General features: G+C 41.2%; 3 protein-coding genes across 7 annotated transcripts in view; 2 read left to right on the top strand and 1 right to left on the bottom strand.

The window, feature by feature from the left end:
- LOC117936437 (E3 ubiquitin-protein ligase TRIM21-like) overlaps window positions 1-904 on the top strand; it is an 18,035-nt gene extending 17,131 nt beyond the window's left edge. For all 4 annotated transcript variants that reach the window (XM_034859444.1, XM_034859445.1, XM_034859447.1 and 1 more), the window contains exon 3: window positions 30-904. In XM_034859444.1, the coding sequence (XP_034715335.1) occupies window positions 30-802 (773 nt within the window). In that variant the 3' untranslated portion in view covers window positions 803-904. The remainder of the gene's footprint in view (window positions 1-29) is intronic.
- The window catches only part of LOC117936427 (neurotrypsin-like), a 43,011-nt gene extending 36,028 nt beyond the window's left edge, over window positions 1-6,983 (bottom strand). For both annotated transcript variants that reach the window (XR_004654950.1, XM_034859408.1), the window contains exons 1-2: window positions 6,579-6,983; window positions 3,470-3,512 (exon numbers count right to left, since the gene is read on the bottom strand). Coding sequence is in view for 1 of the 2 variants with exons in the window: in XM_034859408.1 (XP_034715299.1) it covers window positions 3,470-3,512; window positions 6,579-6,677 (142 nt within the window). In the remaining variant the exon portion in view is untranslated. The remainder of the gene's footprint in view (window positions 1-3,469; window positions 3,513-6,578) is intronic.
- Window positions 6,984-14,005: 7,022 nt separating this feature from the next.
- LOC117936445 (cerebellar degeneration-related protein 2-like) lies at window positions 14,006-20,766 on the top strand. Its single transcript, XM_034859458.1, has 6 exons — window positions 14,006-14,251; window positions 14,827-14,939; window positions 17,113-17,261; window positions 17,364-17,519; window positions 19,468-19,681; window positions 20,139-20,766. Exons 1-6 carry the CDS (start codon window positions 14,170-14,172, stop codon window positions 20,751-20,753), a joined length of 1,329 nt encoding a protein of 442 aa, XP_034715349.1. The 5' UTR covers window positions 14,006-14,169; the 3' UTR covers window positions 20,754-20,766.
- The last annotated feature ends 338 nt before the right edge of the window (window positions 20,767-21,104 follow it).

Genomic DNA, 21,104 nt, shown 5'->3' with positions numbered 1-21,104 from the left:
GGAGCTGAAACAGACTGAAGACCAGCTTGGTTTCCTCCAGAGCTTCCCAAACTCATCCATCCAACCACACACAATGGACATTTCCACATTCAGATTTAACAGACAAGTGGAGATACACCACATACAGAAAACTTTGAACAAATCAGTGTCTCAACTGCACATGTTGCTGAATAAAATGACCACAGAAATTCAGCAGTTCTCAGACAGCACAGATGAGTCAAACGATGCTACGCTGAGATATGTGCAGCAGTATGAGGTAGACATTTTGCTCGATCCTGACACTGCTAACCCTCTGCTCATCTTATCTAATGACAGGAAACAGGTGAGGTACGGAAATGGTTCAGGTTTGAGGAGAAACCTGAACCCAAAGATGTTCACTACAAATCTTGCAGTTCTGGGACAGAGAGGCTTCTCATCGCGTAAGTTTTACTTTGAGGTGTTTGTGGATGGAAAGACTGAGTGGTGTCTGGGCGTGGTCAAGGCGTCAATCCAAAGGAGGGGGGAGCTTGTTAGGAGGCCTCACTCTGGACTCTGGGCCATGTGGTTCCAAAAGGATAAGTTTGTAACCATGTGCTCTCCTAAAGTGCTTGTACACTTTGGCAAAGTGGAGCGTTTCGGTGTGTTTGTGGATTATGACGGAGGGGAAGTTTCTTTCTATGACGTCCAGACTGCAACACTCATTTATACTTTTACTGAGTGTGTCTTTACTGAGGATCTGCATCCGTACTTTAATCCTTGTGATAATGAATTTGGTTCAAACTTGGGGCCGATGATAATCGTTCCCGTCAGTCGTCCGGTGTAAATAGAAGTTTCAGAAACTCAGTGATTTCTGATATTCTGTGATATTTACTAAAATACAACTGATGTGTTTGATTGCATGCAACAACTTTATCAACAAAAAAAATGCCTTTGTTATTAATCACGAGAGATGTAACTGATTACAAAGATTGTTGAAAAAGATTACAACAAATCAACTACAAAATGTGCAGATTATCACTATTTGGTTAAGTGATGTGTTGTTTTTGTTTGGTGTGGTTGCGGGTAAATACTTAGTAATGATTATTTTATAGAAAGTATTCTAATTCAGCTATGGATAGTTTATAAAAAAAAAAAAAATCTATTTACAGAGCTCGCTGGTGGATTTTTTACACATCAGAAGTTTTGCAATACATTATCAAAATACACCAACATGTATCTTGCCTTCATTGGGCGTCTTGACACAACATGAACACAAAAGGAGTTAGTAGTGTAACTATACACACGAGTGGAAAGGTGAACCCAGAATATAGAAACACATATTGGGCAACTAGTGTTGGTTTTGGCATAAGAAACCACAAGAGGTAAACCTCTGGAGTACATAACACACAGATATTGATCCAGTTCCACTATAGACTATGACAGACCATGACCTGAGGGCTGAACCGTGTAAGAGGGCGTTCTGGTTCTGTATGCACACATTCAGTAAGTCTGCAACACTGCATATTTTGCAAAAGTGAATAACCCACAATGTAAATGTTAAAATGACAATAATTTTCCCATTGTAAAAACTACTCTTTTTTTTTTTTTTTTTTTTAAATACACATGTCTTTCATTTTCTATCCCAATTATTGTTTTGTCTCTAACGTGTCAGAAAAGAATCTATCATATACCATATCAAAACCTCACATTAGAGCAGCTGGAATAAGAAAAATGTCCTTCGGTTTTGCTTGAAAACCAACTAAAATAATTAATCAAATCTACACACTTGCTGCATACTTAATTTATTGTTGATTTTCTATCTGAAATAGTTATAATTAACTGTCTTTGGGATTTCATAAAGTAACATTCTTATACATTAGTAAAGTCAAGTTTTTTTCATCCATAAAACTGACAGTAACAGTGCTAACACCTGCCTTAATGCCCATAAAAACTAGAGCATAAATACAATACAATAAATACACTATACAATACCAAACAATACATAAATACAGTACAAAAATGTATGTTTAAAGTGCTTGTTGTGCTGTCTGATAGTCTTAGTTTGCTTAGTTGGTATCACAGGATGCCTTAGCCTAACACTGCGTACCAGAACCCTGCCAGTCACATTACCATGAAGAGGGTGATCTGGGTCCCGTTTATTTTCTGTGTCATTTTAACTTAGTGATCATTCTGTCTGTAAGGGTCCAGTGTTGGTCGTGTAGTGGCTCAGATTCTTTTTTTCTCACAGAAGTAATTTTGTAGGAAAAGCACAGGTGTAGATGCTAAAAATGATAGCTAAATTCCATTTAACTGCTTCAGTTTCAGGGTCCTGGTATTGCTCACTGGGACTCTTCACCATTACCGTTATTAATTATCAACACCTGAGCTCTTCCTACTAGAAACGTGCGTTCTTACGTTGATTTTTTTTTTATGATAACCCAATATATATCTGTTGCTGTATTAAAAATATTTTTAAACCTTTTTACGGTCCGTGTAATGGTAACAAAACCTTAAAAGCCAGCTTGATTAAATTTTAATAAAGTCAAAAAGCATTACATAACAAAACCAGGCAACATTTTCACTCTCTCATTTCCATCTTCAGTAAAAGCAAGACATCTTAAATTGTCTCTTTATGTTTTGAGGTTATCAATTTCCCTTCCTACCTCGTCGCGTATGTCTCATTCATGTTCTTTTATTCATCTCAACACCCACAGCGTTAACACACTCACACACACAATATTCACAGCTAACACTATCCTCATTGCCACGACAACAGTATTCTGCCCATCGCCATGGGAACACTCAGTCTCCCTGCTACCCATAATCCATTTCCCAGCCACAATGAGTATTTGACATGGTTCACACTCTGAGGCTGGCTGTATGGGGGGTGGGTGATGTGTGGAAACGACATCTACTACATAAAGCACACACATACAAAAATGTGGAATATGGGAAAATGGCCTCTCTATTTCCCACTGTTTAACTGGTTTTAGATACAGTGTGAACAACGGAGAGCCTTGAGAAGGTTACCACATGATCTAGGTGGTTTAGCTGTTTTTTGTAGATAGGTGAGCGGTATCTTTTTATTACAATTCATTTTCAATGCACGGCTACTGAAGCACAGCCTCAGCTCTGGAAATGAGCCTGACGAGGAGTTCCTCGCCCCACCCCCCAACATGGTCTCCACCCCTCTCAGGGATGTAGAGAAAGAAGAGAAAAAAGGGAAATTAAATGCAGAAGGGTGTAGGCCAGGGGAAAGAGGAGAGGTAAGACCGAGTGTGGGAGCAGGGCTGAGGCAGGTGGATAAATAAAAGAGAAGGAGAGGATTCAACAGAGGGGTTTCATAAGTGTCTGAGTCAGAATATGGGTTAAACTGGAAGGAAAAAACAGACAAAACAGAAAGGAAGAGATGGTGTAGGAGGAGAGGCCAGATTTCTAGATTTATATGATCTATAAGTAAGAGTACAGACAGGATGAGTGTGCTGTGTTCAGAGTTTCACCTCCCACTCACCTGAGTTCTGCACCTCGTTTAAGTAACTGTCCTCAGCCACCACCTGCAGACGAGTAGAGACATGCAGCCAGTTAGACAGAAGAGCAGAATTTTAGTTGATAATCTCCGAGTTCTAATGCTTGTTATTACTGATACAAGAGCAGACTAACAGCAAGAAAGACCGTCGAGGTTATGAGGATATGATTTCTATTCCGTTTGCTGTTAATTAGCAGAATACCTCAGAAACTATGGTGGGAACATTAGGCATTGGGTCCAGGAACATACATACGTCATGTGTACAGTATATGGAGAGAAATAAGTCTCAATATTAGTGACAAATGCATTTATTGATGCTCAAATAAAAACAAGCTTTAGCAAAGTATGTGATTAACTGTACTGATTGATTAAAATCACAACAAATTAAACAAACTTGATTGAGTAAATGTTATATTTCCTATACAGTACACATATTACTTCATGTGTACTAATCTCATCACCAATATATATTCACAGCTTGTAATTTGCTTTTTTTTTGTGATTCATTCATTCACTTCCCGGAGTCTCATTTTTACTCATAGATTTTGTTGGCTTTGAACGGAGCAAGGGTAGCTTACTCCCTGTTTCCAATCTTTCTAACCTAAGCTAACCTAAGCTAATCATCTCTTGCAGGTAGCTACACATTTGGAGTAAATAATACATAAGAGTGGAAAATAGTTCAATATTTACGCTTATTTAGATAAGAATATTTCTAGGATCATAGCTCTTATCCTAACTCTCTAACTGGCCACTTAAAGGAGGAACCTGACTCATTCCTGAACAAACAGCACTGTGATGCTTTCATAACATTTTCTATTACAGGATTATGCTTCGACCTTGGTGAACATGTTTCTGCCTATTCTTGAATGTGAAAAAACTCTCACGTCAAGAACAAAGAAAAGTCTGTAAACTGAAGAGTACTTTCACTATTTACTTCCACTTGTTAATGAGTTTATTTATTAACGGCTGAGAGCACCATTCAAAGAAAAAACATAGCCCGGTAACTAGGCACCAGGGTATGTGAGCGCACATTGTAAACATACACACAAACACACTGTGTGATTAATCATTAATAAATCGTTTTTTTTATTTGTAATAGTAACAGCCGGGCACCTTGCAGACAAGGAGAGGACACACACATGCTCAGGGTGCTGCCGCTGTGGAATAGCTGGAGTGAGGGCAGTGAAATACAACACATTTCACCTTCACACAGGTGAGTTCTGCTGCCTAGTTGGTTCTCTGTGACAAGCCACACACACACAAACACACCTAAATACCTCCCAGAAGTCTCAGCTCTGTTTAATGATATTACAGCAGAAACAGGTGACCTGTGGTAGTAAACATGGATGCTGATATCTCCATTCACATCAATCCCACGGCTCGATTACAGCGCAAATCACTTCTGATGCTCTCACAGCTGCGTCCAGTGCTTGGCCATGCACACACACACACACACACAAACACACAAACACACAAACAAACACAAACCATGAAGCAGGGACTGTACAGATTGGAAAAATGTAGAACCAGGAGTCATTACTGCTCTGGGGGAAAACACATCTCTGCTAGACACCAAAGTGATGTCCAAGCATTTGGTCCTAAATGATAAAATCTGTGTAACTTGACTGGTTGCTGTTGGTAAGGTTTTCTGTTTTTCTTCAGAGAACAATAACCCTAATATTTCCCTAAACCTAACCAAACCTTAACCATGTTGTCACATCATATACAGATTTATTTTTTAACACTCTTTTTTTATGTGAGAGCATGGAATTTAGGGGCATGTTTAGTTTGCCTACAGCATTTACGCCAATTTAGTTTACACATATATATCTACTTACACAGGGTCCACTGGCATGCAGGGTCCTGAATGGGACCCCAGGACACCCTGTTGGTTGTTGGGAACTTGTTCCCACAACTACACTTTACTGTTTTAAAATGGAGCTATAACTACCATCTTTTGATCTGTAAAATAAAATGAAGTGATGGTGGAGGTGATTTAGAGTTTGCAGGTTACAGATGACTGCTGCCATAGGTCGGTTTGGTTCCTTTGTGTTAACTTGAGAACATCTTTGATGTTTTGTTAAGATGTTACGCTGCCTCCTTCTGCATTCAGAATTCTCACGGTTCAAAGATTTGTCTAATGAAGTTTAAATGAAAAAGAAAAGAAGGTGAAACTCATCTGCAGTGTGCTATTTGTGCTACATGCATGGCTGCTTCCAGTGTTAGTGGGTCTAATTAAATCCTGCACCTCACTGTTCTCTAATGACTTCTACACACACTACACAGCTCACATGAAGCACATTTGCACAACACACATTTACTGTGGTGGTACACAAGAGAAAATGATAAAAGATAAATAATGAACTTAATTTCAAAAATGTAATGAAGATATTGTTTTTTTACGACATTAATAAGACATTTTCTTTTGAACCTGACTTCCAGCTGAGACTCGCTCTGACCGACCTAAACCTGACAACCCCACCTGCTCCACTAGTTTTCGGCTTCAGCATGTCCGAGCTGACCGATATGCTGTGACAAGCTTCAACAGCCCGTGCAGGGTTCGTTTCCTCTATGCACCCCGAGGGTGGGGGGGGAGAGGAGACACCGACGGGTTCCTCTCATGATATCCCGCCGAGGGGACTGGATGAGGGTGGAGGGGATGTGATGGAGGCAGGCATGACTCTGTCTGTGTGTGTGTGTGTGTGTGTGTGTGTGTGTGTGTGTGTGTGTGTGTGTGCGCGTGTGCGTGCCCGCTTAATTGTAGGCTACAATGCGCTTTGATTGCATCATTAATTGGCTGAAAGACAGATTAGAGGTGTTTGGTGCTCTTTTACCGCCACGACCTGCACCTGCTTTGTTGAAAATTCACCCTGAAGAAATCAATGGTGGTTTTGTTGTGAAGCATGAAAGCATCTTATCAATCTAATTAACGACCTAATTAGACTAAGTTTTTGTTGTAAAAACGCAGCTCAGGTCATCAAAGCGTGACAGTCACGGGACAGAAAAAAAAATAGAAATGAAAAAAATAAAAAAAATAGGCCACATAGCAAAATCAACCCCATGAACATCATAATCATTAGACAGGAGTACGTACCTCCGCCCACAACGGCAGCCAGAGGCAGGAGGTTCCGATCAAGCACAACATTTCCCGGCTGGTTAGAGCCATCCTTGCCGCCCGGTGTGTCTGTGTCATAGCCAGAGAAGCCGCCGCTCCACTCCCATCTCTGTGTCCAACCTGTCCGCGAGGTGAGCCGTTATCCTCCCCTCGTCCCGAGCTGCTGGAAGAATAAAACGTGTTGTGTGGTGATGATGATGATGATGATGATGATGTACGTTGGAGGTTTTACGCACAGAGGACAGGGTGCGGCACTATAAACGCTTCACGGGATGGAAACACACACTACACACACACACACACACACACACACACTCCCTGATCCAATCCTGTAATAGTGTTGAGCTCTGCAAAAACCTGATGCCACAAGCATCTCCTCCCTCTCTCTCTCCAACTCCCTCTCTCACACACACACACACACACACACACACACACACACACACACACACACACACACACACACACACACACACACACACATTCTCTGTAGGTTGTCAGAATAGTGAAGAATTTGACTTTGTTTTCTGTAGGTTAATTACTTTAAGACAAATTTGCAAATTACCTCTTCAGCTGATAAATGTCTATCACTATATATACCTGGCCTACTTACACAGTCGAATGAAAGAACGGGATTGTATTTATCTAGACCATGTCAGTATTCAATTATCTAGTCTGTTTTGCAGTTTTTGGAGAAATGAAACATCTCTTTGATGCTCATGGTGATGTGTTTTTTAATTGTATGGTTATTAATTATAAATTTCTTTGTTTATTTTCAGCACTTTGGTCAACTTTGGTTGTTGTAAAGCGCTTAACAAATAAAGTTGGTATGTTATGGTATAAACCATTTTTCCAAGATATATGAGGTTACATCTTTTTTCATTTGAATAAATAAACTACCTTTTCTTTGATGAATACACCTGGTAGTAGTTAACTCTATCACGCTCATGCAAAAACAGAACACAACAGTTTAAGAGACCACAGGCAATCAGAGATATCATTTAGCCAAAAACATATGACATGTGGTAGAAAATTAGGGAAAAAAAGTAAAGTACCAATTATATTGCACGATGATGAAGCCTTTGGCAGCAGACAGAAAGATGATAGAGCAGATTATCACATTCTGATGTAAAGATTATACAGCGCAGCAGATGAACAGAAAACAGAATGAGAAAAACACAGCTGCACTGGCCTCTAGGGGTTAAAAGGTCTAGATCTCTTGAACACCACAGCTGGGTGTTGTCAGGTGTGGTCTGTGATGTAGAGCGGTCCTAATAGTGCAATGCTGACAGGGAAAGCAGAATATTTTAGACTGGGTGCTGTTGCCCTTTAAATTTTGTGACTGACTCATTATGACTGAAAGGTTTAGGACTCCAACACAAGATTTCCAACCTGGACATCATAGCCAACACTAAAGACTTATTTGTGACTTGCAAAACAATAAAGTCTAAGTTTACAAAAGGGAAAAGTTTAAATTGCTGTGGATAAACATTTCTGATGTTACCCATTTATCAGTTATATTCATATTGCTGCAGCTCCTGTTTGTGTAACTGCTAAACATAATCTGCTTTGTGAGGAAACCTCTAAAACAGGAGCTGGCTGTGAAAAAAAAATCAGCACAGCAAAGATTTTGGCTGATGGTGACAAAATCTCATCCAAAAACACACATTTTGATTATAGCTGTTGACAAAATTGCCTAAGTGCTTTGCTTCAAAATGGTATGTTTGAAGCAGATCCAAGGAGAAGCATTTCCGATTCAGTACAGATAACAGAGCCAGCAGCCAGGACGTTTTGTCTTCACTCAGCAGTTGGACTGTTCTGCGGGAGAGAAGTGGTCAGCTCAGCTTTTTCCAGCTTTTGTGTGTCCTTAAATTTATCAAATCCACAAAAATGCAATCATGCCAAAGTGCAGTGTTAAGCAAAAACCAGATTTATTTTTCTGAACATTTGTTCCGTCAAATGCAATAAAATGTGAGGGATGACTATCCCATAAGACAAACTAAAAGCAACAAATACTCTTATTTAAGAAGCTGGACCTGGGTGATGTTTCTAATGAGAGAGTCTAGAGCAAAGCGGTTGACTGACCAACATTGCTATCTCTAAAATGTCTTTAATATATTTTGTTGGTTGAGTAATCGATTCCTTGAATAATCATTTTACGTCTCAACTGGATTGATTTAGTTAAACATGCTGTTTAGCATCAGCTCTCTCTTTCTCTCTATCTCATACACACACACACACACACACACACACACACGCACACGCACACGCACACGCACACGCACACGCACACGCACACGCACACGCACAAGCTGTCAGTAACCTTTTAACCAATACAATGATGACATGTGAAATAAACGAAACAAAACTTAAATGCAGACGCCTCTCAGACTATCTTTTCTCTTGGATGATGGTAAAATCATGTTTTCTTCTTGTGTTTGGCGGCGGGAACATTAAACCCTCTATGCTTAGGATATCACAGCAATAAGATGTCTCGATTTCATAAAATATAAGTGCCAAACTAGGCACCAGTGTAATTTTCTATCTCTGTGCCTCTGTGATCCCCTGAAGCTGTGAAAGAGAGATTAGCAAAATCCATCTACTTCACAGAGTTTTGTTTTACCCACGGGCCCCAGGGTGGGAGATTACTTGGGAAATTAAACTTTTTTTGTGTAAATTCCATGGTTTCCCCTGCCAATGAGGCCTTTGATGTTGGTGTTTAGTGATAACAGTTTCATATCTTTAACCTAAATCCAATTTCTGTTATTATCATCAGCTTTCTCTCTCTGGTTATCTCTGTGCCTGTTTTGCAATATGTTTCATTTCAAATTTTCGGTTTATTGCAATCAGTGTGTAAACCACATAGATGGACCGGTGCAATAATAAAGTAATAAAATGCATGCACATACATTACACAGCAGGTGTGCCTGTTTGCTTCTGCTAGTGTCTGTGTATTCCCTGCACAAGCCCATATGTGATCCTAGATGGGAGTTGGCATCATGCTGATTTTTGCAAACGCATGGTTGTCGTGGCAACGCAGTGGCTGTTCTCAATGCGAGTATATATCTCCATTCTTGACTGTTTGTTGTGTCCATGTCCAGAACAAAAGGCGGTGGAGGAAAACAAAGGTAGAAGAGGACGCAAATCAGTCAAATAAAACATAAATTAGAATCGCTGCAGGCTCACTGCTCTCTGTCACCATGGATTTCTGCCAAATGTAAGAGCTTTGAAGATTAACTTAAAACAAGCACACACACACACACACACACACACACACACACACACACACACACACACACACACACAAGATGGGTGTGTGTGAGTGTGTGTGTGTTGAAGTTCTACACAAAAACACTTCCTAAAATCCCATTACACCCATCCCCTGCTCCTCCTCGTCTCCCCAAACATTGAGAGGATACACCCCCCCCCAAAGCAGTTGGTGTGGAAACAGATCAGTAAAGCTACTAATGCCTTTTTTATGGACTCATTACCAGACGCTGCCGCCCATTGATGTCACTGCTTCCATGCTATGGTAGCAAGAAACACTATCGCTAACCTAAATCGCTGCAGGGAAGAGGAGGAAGTTGTGAATGGGTAGGTGAGCACAGTGGTAATCATCCTGTTTGCTTGCCCCCTCCTCTGCCATATTTCAATTTCCTCTCTTGGTTTATCTCACTTCCTTTTACATGCAAAGCCTTTATTGTGCTGCTTCAAGATGCCTTCATTTCCACAGAGAAAGCATTACTGGATATGATGCCTTTGCATCTGTCACTTGTAGTGATCAAATAACAGCAGGCCTAATGGAGATTGGTTCCCATTCCGTCGTTTGACATTTCACACCCCATGAAATCCAAAATGAAAAGGCAATACAGCATCAATAAAAGCAAAAAAATGCCATGGGTGTCAGTAAAGATGGGGGGGGGGGGGGGGGCAAACACATACAGAGTGTTAATTCCGCGGAAAAAAGATCACAGCTATTTTATCACTATGAGAAACCAAATCCCCACAGAGAGCACTCGTTTCCTGCTTTGCCTTTTCTCTCATCTCGCTGACAGACGAGAAACACGGACGAATAAAATCAGGAGGATGGCATAGGACAGGATGGGGAGACAGGGAACACACAGAGGGTGGGGCACGAAAAAAGAGGAGAGCACATATGAGATGAAGGGCCTGGAGCTAAGAGGCAGAAAAAGCTTGTGATGTTACAGCAGCTAATCCTCAACCTGGCTGAATCATTCCGCCCGGGATTAGTAAATTAATGAGATGTAACTGTGTCCTCAACACTTACACAATCTGTTTGTGAAATTCTGTTTTGGTTCCTGGTTATGGACACTTAGTAATCCAAGACTTTAAAGGCAAATTCCGGTCAATTCCAGCACATTCCACACATGGGGGGTTAGTGCGCGGAAGCACAGAAGGGATGCAACGGGATGAGGAGGAGGGAGGGGCGAGCTGGTAGTTTTGTTTGAAAATACTTCAAAATTCAACGAGTAACGTCACCCAACATTGCTTAGAGCTCCTTAGAGGAAATAAGAGACAAACCTTTCTGTTACAAACATTGACAGATTTACAACCTTTGTTAAATCATAATTGTTGTGAGGCTTTTAGGCTTCTTAGTAAAAATGTCTCACAACCTTATTTCCACTGCTGAACTATTAGCAACATTAAGGGCGACTCTGTGAGGAGGCTGTGAGGATATGGGAGACGTTGGCACTGCAGCACTTTAAACTAAATGTCACAATATGTGGATATTTAGCAGGTATAAGGTTTATAATGTTTACCATCTTAGTTTGGCGTGTTAGCATGCAAACATTCTCTAATTAGCTTCAAACACAATACAGCTGAGGATTATGGGAAGGTCACCAAACGTTGGACACCTTTAAATCTTGACCTCCTGATGGCGCTTGATGAAAAGATAAAGTGGCAGACCAACAAACTAACACTGCCATCCATAGAGTCACTCTATGGAGAGCCGAAGTGCCCCCCCCCCCCCCCCCCCCCCCCCCCCCCCCTTCATTTTTCCTCCACGGAACCATAGACTATATATTTACTAATTATAAATTAATAAGAATGAAGGCGGTTATAGCAGCAAATGAATCTCAGCGATTTTAAAGGATATTTAAAGATCTGGTGTGCTGGTCAGGTGACCACATACCTTTGGCCATAGAAATGACACAAAGAGAGATACATGAAGGAAGAAATGATTAAACTACCTCACTCATAGTAAATAAGCACCCTCGCAACACATAAACATGAAGTACATCTCTGCTCAGCAGCTAGCAGACGCATGTTTTAAATTTAAGGGAAAAAGAAAGCAATGGAAGAAGAAAGAGAGGGTGAAGAGGTTCCAGCCGTCCTCATCATCCTCCTCTGCGGTTCAAGCAGCACATCCTTCATCATTAGCTGGCAGGATGTTTCACATGAAAACACCATGGGGAATGTTTTCATCTGTCTGCATCAGATAATGAAACTGAAAGCTGATCAAATGCTATAACATCTCTCTAGAGTGGATCAACACAACTCTGTTAGTCTATCTGATCATATTAATACATTCTAATAAAACAATTTTACATTTATTTCTCGTGTGTTGAAATGAATAACTTACTGTAAATCAGGGTCTTTGTTGTTTAAATAAAAAGGCACACTTTTATGTAGAACTGAACAGGGAATTCAGCCCAAATTATGAGACTACAGTGCCACCTACAGATGGAAATACACATCATGATAATGCAGTTTACAAGTCCATTTCATCTAAATGGGGCTTTTGATGAAAAGGGCTTTACATAAATAAATGGCACTATGTATCTTAAGCAAAGGTAAATGGTATAGGACTTCTGTTTTCTCCTGAAAGAACAAATGTCTCATTGGCAGAGAATTCATTACCCGGGCAATTCTGTTATTTAAGCAGCTCATTCTCCACCTCTGGATGTCTCCCTCTTTGTCCCTTCCCAGAGACCTAGACTACTCAAAGTACAAGAAACAACAACATCTCTCTCTGAAAGATGAATCTACTATTGTTCCTCCTGTCTCGAGGAGCTTTGTGTTGATTTGTCTTTCACTTTGCTACTCTCAGATGTCCCACCAGGCCTACAACTTTCAGGTGGGTTCAGCTACAACATAGAAGTCCAAAACATCTTCTCTCACTCCATATGTCTCTAAACAATAATCCTCTGCTGTCTGTGAGTCAACAGCTTCCCTGTAATACAGCCTGTTGAAGTGCCACCAGCTCCAGATAATAAGACTGAAAACAAAAAGCAGTTTTGTGAGATCACAAATAAAACTGGTTACATAGCCTACAGACATGAGCATGCCAGGCTCCCATGGCTTCATAGAAAGCATTTTACCGTTGTAGCTTCATGATATCATAGTTATATAAACAAAATAATAACATAATCTGATTTGGCCAAAGTAACAGTTTACTTCAGGCCTCAGATACACAAATGTGTAGAGTGCAATTGTTCCTTTGAAATGTACAATGGTGCAAATCCCGCAGCTGCAGCGCCCCCGTGTGGTCACCCAGACTCTGTGCGCTGCGGTTTTCAAGGGAGGAGCAGGTGTAGTGAGACCAACTGTCCATGGGTGAAACGACCATAGGAAATGACAAGTCGAACCATGGAAACTACGCGGTCTGATCTTCAAATTAAAAGCACAAACTGCACGTTTGAAAATCCAAACATTAGAGTTGTTAGATGATATGTTGAGTTAAACTATTACATTAATAGGCTAGTCATATTATAATAGACTTTTACAATTTGACATAACTATTTCACATGTCCCACACAGTTTAACACAGTGGGATACAACCGGGCACATGGGCTTGACCTTACCTGTTCTTCTCAACTTGAAGTTATATCCAACTGCTCAATTCCCTCCATTAAGCCTGTCCTGCTGCTTTCATGTCATGTAACTCTCTCAGAGAGAATGCTTGAGATCCTGAAAACAGTGCGTTGTGTGGAGGGTTAAGGTTTAGATAGGGTAGGGGGTAATGATCTCGACGGGGGAACTGAGCCTGATACACGGGGAAGCAACAAAAAAAGTATCTTCTCCAACAAGTTAGAAGTTTGCAACTTGCACTCGGTAACCAGAGGTCGGTATATGACTATTTCCGTGGCTGGGGGGGGGGCAGCGAGATGTTTAATTTAGGATAGTATTGGTATTGGCAGGTGTGGTGACTTCAAGTAACGTTACTAAATTGGTGTTAGTAATAGCCTAGCCTATATTAGAAATAAGTGTCTATTTAAATTGATAAATACCTTGTATAGCTAAAAACACACACTTTGTTTCTACTACCAGCAGGTTGCGCTCGCCTCTTCTCTTGTTAAGAGAATCTGACCGCAAAGGCTGCTTTTATTTGGAAATTCAAAAGCGGAAACGTGCCTTGAACGCAGCAGTTTCGTCAGGTATCTGCCTGTCTGTCAGTCCGGGGATGCTCACACACCGGTGCGGGGTGCAGGCGTGCAGACAGCAGCAGGACGCGGACTGAACCTTTTCTCACCGTTTAGGAAGGTCTTTCTTTGATATGTTTAGAAAGCGGATTGATCTTCAAACTGTGTGACTGATTTGAACCGTGAAGATGTTGACAGACATGATTGTGGAGCAAGAATTTGAGATCAAGGAGGAGGAACCGTGGTACGACAAGCAAGACCTTGAACATGGTAGGATTTTCTTTCACTCTTTGTCTCCGAACCCTATTGAACCAAATTCATCATATTAGATTATTGACAATAAAAAAAACTGAAATAAGGGCATTACACATGTAATATAGAACAATTAATATATGGGTCACATTACAAACTCAATGCTCTGCAGGTGCACAGAAGGTTACATTTGCAGGATTTTTTTTAAAGGAAAATTAGGAATGTGATTTTTCTGAACATGCATATTGAATATTTTCATTTAGGGTGTTTTATTTAGTCCACGAGCTGTTTAGTGTACATAAAAGCACCTTGACAGGCTGGAGGAAAAGACAGGAGTCAGCAGGACACAACATATGCGGCAAAAAAAGAGGTAGACGGAAATCACCTGCAGTCCTGATTTATCAGAAGATTTGAGCATTCTCGTTTGTTAAGGTGGATAAACCCTATGGCACAAAAAGTGGGTTACTGGACTCCTGCCTACCAACCACAAAACCTCTCAAAGCTGCTTGTACAGCAAAGTCCTCATGTCTCTATCAGTGAGACTAAACTATAGGCGCTGTAATACTCATGGTTTCTCCCTGTCTCTCCTACAGACCTACAGCTGGCAGCCGAGCTCGGGAAGACTCTTCTGGAGCGAAACAGGGAGCTGGAGCAAGGCCTGCAGCAGATGTTCTCCACCAACCAGGAACAACTTCAGGAGATTGAGGTAAAGAGATGGGAGTCATCTGTCTTACCTGGCTGATTTTCAAGGACCAGGATATACTGTAAATTTATAAGAAGGTCGGCCTGGGCAAAGTGACGATGACTTACCTGCTTCCTTCATGAAGCCCTGATTTCCTCCTACACACAGCAATACAAAGGCCCCACATTAGACAAAAAGAAAAAATACAACATGCTGCTGTACAAGGCATAATTCCCACTGGGGATGGGGAGGACATGTCCACCTAACATGCTTCTCAGGCATCATACAAGCTCTTCCCCTCATGGTGGAGTTTTTTGGGGGGCTGGCAACAACTTATGAGGACAACCTGCAGACACAACCAACACTAACCCAACTCTGCATTTTTGGGGTTTAAAGAAACAACTGCTTTTATTTATAGATAATTCTCCTAAAAAGATGCTAGAACTGATCATCAATCAACAATATCACAGAAAACAGTGCTCTTTGTAGTAAAGACAGAAATAAATATGTATTTGTCATATAATGGACATGGGTATAAATAAATGTCCTTTCTTTGTCTCTTCTTTTCTACAGATTTAAGAAAGGTTTATGCTGAATTTCCATTATATCTTTGACAAAAATGGTTAGGTCTTAATTTAAACAAACGTTCACAGAAATACAATATTTAGCTTTTGGAGATTTTACGGACTTCAGTCCTAGTTTTAATTTTGTTGCGTAAGGTCCGTCTGGCACTAAATCCTTCCCTACATGTCACAGCTGACACTCAGAGTTAATCTCTTAAGACCTGTACTGGATCCTTGTGACGTCACAGGTCTGATTCCAGCTCATTAACTTTGTTACAATTCATTAGCTCTCTGTATTACTGTCACCCTTTACTGGATTAAAAAGGCATCTAACAATAAAGCAGAAACACCAGTCTTTAAAAACGGAACTAACCTGTTAGACTTTAGCCTACTGTACATGTTACTCATTGACTTTTGACTGTTTACGTCCAGTGAGCCTGTTGCAGGTCTGTTGTCTCTGTGAAGTTTATGTTTTCTATCTTTTGAGTTTGAGCGGGAAGATTAGACGAGGAAAGGATGAAAGTGTCCTCGCTGCAACAGTTGATGACTTGTTCTTAAGGGAATTGTTACTTTGATAGAGCTTCTAGAGACATTCAGGTGTTACTGAGAACAAAGCAGCTAAAACGTCTAATTAACTAGAAGGACACTTGGAGAGTGCAGACCTTGGTCAAAGGCACGCTGTTTATCACAATATTGACACAGTGAGAATTTCTGAAAAAAAATAATAATCTTCTGATTATTTTAACACAAAAGTCACAATGTAAACTAAAGTGAAAATAATATGCGTTTAATGCAAATTGTGCCAGTAGTTTTTTTCCGTTATCCTGATTTACATATGAGCACCATTTTAATAATTAGAAACTATCGATTCTACTGCTAGTTTGCTACTTTTTTATATTTATGTTTGAATTGTCTACATATTGCATGTCTTGTAGCACTAGTCATTATAGGTCCTGCTCACAAACTGTGTAGCGCACAAACAAAAATGTAGCGCATTCATACATACAGAGTGAGATCATTATTCTATTATTCATGAGTTCTCTGGTGAGTTTATACATATAAAAAACCTTTTCTGATGTGTTTTAATTTCCCTGTTTCTTTCTGTGTGATACATGCTATGTAATGAATTTTGTATGGTATTTTATTATGGTGTGTTATATAATGTAAATTTGACTAATGTAATAATAGCAGTAACAGACTGGATGTGTCATTATTAGAGATAGGCAGATTATCGCCCTGGCCGATAATAGGCCCGTTTTTTTGGCAGTTTGCGGATTATCTGTATTGGCGTTTTATTTGCCTGATAACCGATAAAGTTAGAAGTGCGCTACTTTGGCTCCGCCACAGCTCTGTGTCTGTCCCTCTGCTTTGGTTTCACTCACCACTGAGTCTAACTTATTGTCCCCCCCACAACACTATCTGACGATCTGTTACTATTACAGAATCTTAATTTGTATTTTAAGATTTTCATTGTAAATGCACATCGGTTCCAAATATCTGTTATCGGCTTCATTAACTACTAATAATTGTTATCGGCATCAGCCTTAAAAATCAAGTATTGGTTGACCCCTACTCGTTATTATAGACTTCATTCTCAGCAGATGATCTACAACAAACTGTCCTTTCTCCTCCAGTACCTGACGAAGCAGGTGGACCTCCTCAGACAGGTCAATGACCAGCACGCCAAAGTGTACGAGCAGCTGGACGTGTCGGCCCGAGAGCTGGAGCACAGCAACCAAAAACTTGTTCTGGACAACCGGGCGGCGCAGCATAGGATCCAGGGGTACGACTGGAGATGTGGATTAGGAACAGATTTCCCACTGTTTTTATAGAAAGTCCTGAGCCTAAGTGTCTCACATAACACGGCTCTGTTTTCTCTGTTTAGGCTGACGGAGACGGTGGAGCTGCTGCAGACGCAGGTGGAGGTGCTGCAACATCAGGTGGAAGAGCTGAAGCTGAGTCCTTCCCCACACAGAGAGAAGTGGTCACCTCGCAGCACTCAGAGTGTTTCCTGCCTGAAAGAGCTGCAAAACACACTGAGGTGAGGACACTCGAACACAGCACCTGTATCAGATGTGCTCAGTCAGTTCATCAGTTAGTGGACAGCCTGCTAATTTCCTCCGTTCTATATCGCCATAGTTTAAATTTTTTGGGATTTGGAATTTTTAGTCAGTCAATTTGAAGACGTCACCTTGTGCTCATTAAACTACCGATTGACACTTTTCACTGTTTGTTTTAGGTTTTATAAATTAAATTTAACAAAAAAATGTAATTGCTTGAAATAATTATATTGACAATACATTTTTGATAATTTATTCACATTTTTCAGGGTTTTTATTACACAAATATGACAAGCATTCTCTGCTTTCAGCTTCTTCAATGTGAGCATTTGCTACTTTTCTACTTTTGTATAAGTTAAATATATTTGGACGTGAAAACAAGCAATTTTCTCTTTCTTGCCAAGATTCAAATGAAAAGATAGATGCCCCTCTCATATCTGCACCCTGAATATGAAGCTACACCCAAATATCTTCTAATCAATGGACTGACACGTTTTTTTAACATATCCTATATATATATATATATATATATATATATATAACATATTATTCAGCTCCATTGTCTCTTGTTGATGCATTTTGATGGGATGAGAAAGGAAAGGAGTCATTTTTGTTGTTAACTTATTCCTTAACCTGGTAACAACAAAACTAAATCTTAAATGCCTCATCGCTGATCTATAAGCTCTTTGTAAACTGGGCAGCAAATCCTCCACTGAGTCCTCCAGGCTTCAGGCTTTGGCCTTGTGGGTTAATCCTTCTCGCAGGCAAGTTTTACTCCCGGTGTTTCATGCTGCGGTCACTTCCTCTTTTCCCGTGGCGCTGTGACAGTTCATTAGCTGCCTGAGTTTAATCTCATACGTGTGATCATGTTTAGACTGCTCCCTCAAAACATCCAGGTCAGGTGGATGTTAACCTCACTGATAAACATGCCAGGATGAGGGTGGAAGGAAAGAGGTCCAATTCTGAGCTTGATAGTGCGTCTCCATATCTCTGAATCGATTCTTCAGCTGATTTCTAATCTACTTGGTTCTACTGATAAGTTGTTGATTTCTTGCTTAGTGTGCTTTTCTTGGTCTTATCTTACCCTGGCTCCTGAGCTTCGGTACACGTCGCCACTTTCTTTTGCCTAATTATAAGGCACACAAGCAAACCAATAAATACTCAAAGTCAGTTGTAAAATAGAAGACACATTATCAGCCTGTATGGTTTGATAAAGGTTATATAGTAACCGGTGACAGAGCAACATCCACTCAAGGTCCACTTACGCTTGACAGTATGACATAAGCAGTAGAAACCGTTGGTGAGGAAAATAGCTGCATCTCATGTCACTTATTTGATAGCTCCTCGACTCTTTGATCCTCGCTGAACCGTAGGTTTTTGTGTCACTCCTTGGTGAAGGCCGTTACAAAGCTCTTATTATTGCATCGAGTAGCAATCATCGAGGAGCTATAGGCGAGGATACACAAGAGCGGCCTTCCTGGAAGCCTTGCAGCTGAAGGAGTTGCTAACTCAGCCGACAAATTCATGTGATGCTTCCGAGGAAAGGACGTCTCAGCCCTCTAAAACCACATTTGTTTGTCTCCTCCAATGATGAAGGAAGGCAAATGGAGAAGTTGAGGAGGCAATTTAAGCGACACAAGAAGCACCTCATCTCCTGAAAAGCTTTTTGGAATAATCTGGAACTGTATAGAACAACTATCATTTAGTTTTGTTGCATGCATCTGTGTTGTAGTCACTGTTATGTTAAGGAATAGTTCCACAATTTGGGAAATACACTTATTTGGCAGGAAGTCAATGCCCCATGCTGGCTCTAGCTTCATGTTCACTATACAGACATAGCGAGTGGTTCTTAAGAATTCAATAATTGTATTTCTGGAAATCAGAAATTAACTAAGACAAAGTTATAACTGTCTCTCTGTCTCTGTTCAGACACGACTACGACGAACCCTCAGACGGCCTTGAGTCTTCCGACATGTCGTGGCACGAGGAGGAGCAGGCTTCACTAAGACAATCGCTCCGCAGCCTCCAGACTCAGTTCGCCAGTGAGCGCGCTCGGAGGGAGGAGTTGGAGCGAGCGGCCGAGCTGCTCGCTCGTGAAAATGCAGCGCTGGAGCAGCAGCTGGCGGGGATGGAGGGCTGCCAGGTATGTCTGACAAAGAAATCTCTCACCTGTGTGCATGTTTGTGTATTTGCACAGAACACATTAACAGACCGGAAGTAGAGCAAAGTGTGATTTTTGTCTGACTGGAGTTCTTGAATTTATGTTTCAAAGTTGCAGAACACAAAATTAATAGAGACAATATATTAACACAGTCACAATAAAGGGTGATTCAACATCTTACCGAGAGAGAAAATAGTTGCTGCTTGTTTTGTCAACTTATATTCCTCTAAAATGAAGTAAAGTAACAGTGGCAGCACAAGAATGCTCCTACATCACTGTCGCAAAGCATCACAGACTCATGCTTGGTCTTTCTGAAACAACGTGACGGGGATGTGCTCAGTTTGTGTTAGTCCTCTCTGACATTCTCTCTCTCTCTCTCTCTCTCTCTCTCTCTCTGTCTCTCTCTCTCTCTCTCTGTCTCTCTCTCTCTCTGCTTCAGGCCAGAGCGGCTGAGCTGGAGCGTGAGGCCGAGGAGCTTCGTCAGCTCTGGAAATCCAATTCCTCCACGAGATCCATCAGACCGGACGTCCTCCACAGCCTGCTGCCCAACTCTGTGTTCCTTAACCCCGAGGAAGAGAACGAGGAGGATGCAGCTGCAGAGAAAAGCCCCTGGGTCCGGAGGCGCTTGGACAGCGAGCGGCTGATGAAGGCGACGCAGATGCCCGACTCTCCCGACAGGATCTATGACCACGAGTGCTCCTGCGTACGCCGAGCCGAGGTTGTGAAGTATCGCGGCATCTCGCTGCTCAACGAGGTCGACGCTCAGTACAGTGCCTTGCAGGTGAAGTACGACGAGCTGCTGCAGCGCTGCCACCTGGGGCTGCAAGAGGAGGAGCAGGATGGGCCCACTCACAAGTCGGTCCAGACTGCCTCTATGGCTGCCACTTGTCCTGCTCTGACAGACATGGAGGACTTTGAGGATGACTTTCACCAGCCGGAGTACAAAGAACTGTTTAGGGAAGTCTTTTCCCGCATTCAGAAAACCAAAGAGGACCTGATTAAAAACCGAGGGAGACTCTCAGCTGGTGAAGTGCTTCCTATTTTGCAGTATTAGCTTCTCAAAAAAAGAAACTGCTGTGAAATGAATTATTGTCTTCCAGTTAAAGAGCAAGTCTTTGGAAAGACATCACATGAAGCTAACTAACTCTATACTTTACATGTATGTTGTTTTTGCCCAGAAATGGTGATCGCCATGCAAAGGGGTTAAGAGATGAGAGCAATGCAGGAACAAGAAGCACCAGCTCATGTCTCAGATGTGGCTCATTTTTGCACAGAAACACCAGTGCCTAACGCTGCCGTCTCTACTGTGCACTCACTCTACCTCACTTTGCACAAACAAGCTCCTGAGGAAATCATTTCTGGGTCTCCTTTTCATAAGCTGCATCAGTAGCACTTTATTCTACAG

Source organism: Etheostoma cragini, chromosome 21 (assembly GCF_013103735.1).
Source record: "Etheostoma cragini isolate CJK2018 chromosome 21, CSU_Ecrag_1.0, whole genome shotgun sequence".
Classification (NCBI taxonomy): Eukaryota; Metazoa; Chordata; class Actinopteri; order Perciformes; family Percidae; genus Etheostoma; species Etheostoma cragini.
Note: the sequence above shows the minus strand (reverse complement) of the source record. Positions and strands in the feature narration are given on the sequence as shown.

What these genes read in the sequence shown, in the direction of transcription:
- LOC117936445 (XM_034859458.1), top strand. Translation starts at nt 14,170, where the DNA reads ATGTTGACAGACATGATTGTGGAGCAAGAATTTGAGATCAAGGAGGAG. An exon ending in AACAACTTCAGGAGATTGAG is followed by an intron (nt 14,940 to 17,112) that starts GTAAAGAGATGG and finishes TTTCTCCTCCAG; the next exon opens with TACCTGACGAAGCAGGTGGA. An exon ending in CGGGGATGGAGGGCTGCCAG is followed by an intron (nt 19,682 to 20,138) that starts GTATGTCTGACA and finishes TCTCTGCTTCAG; the next exon opens with GCCAGAGCGGCTGAGCTGGA.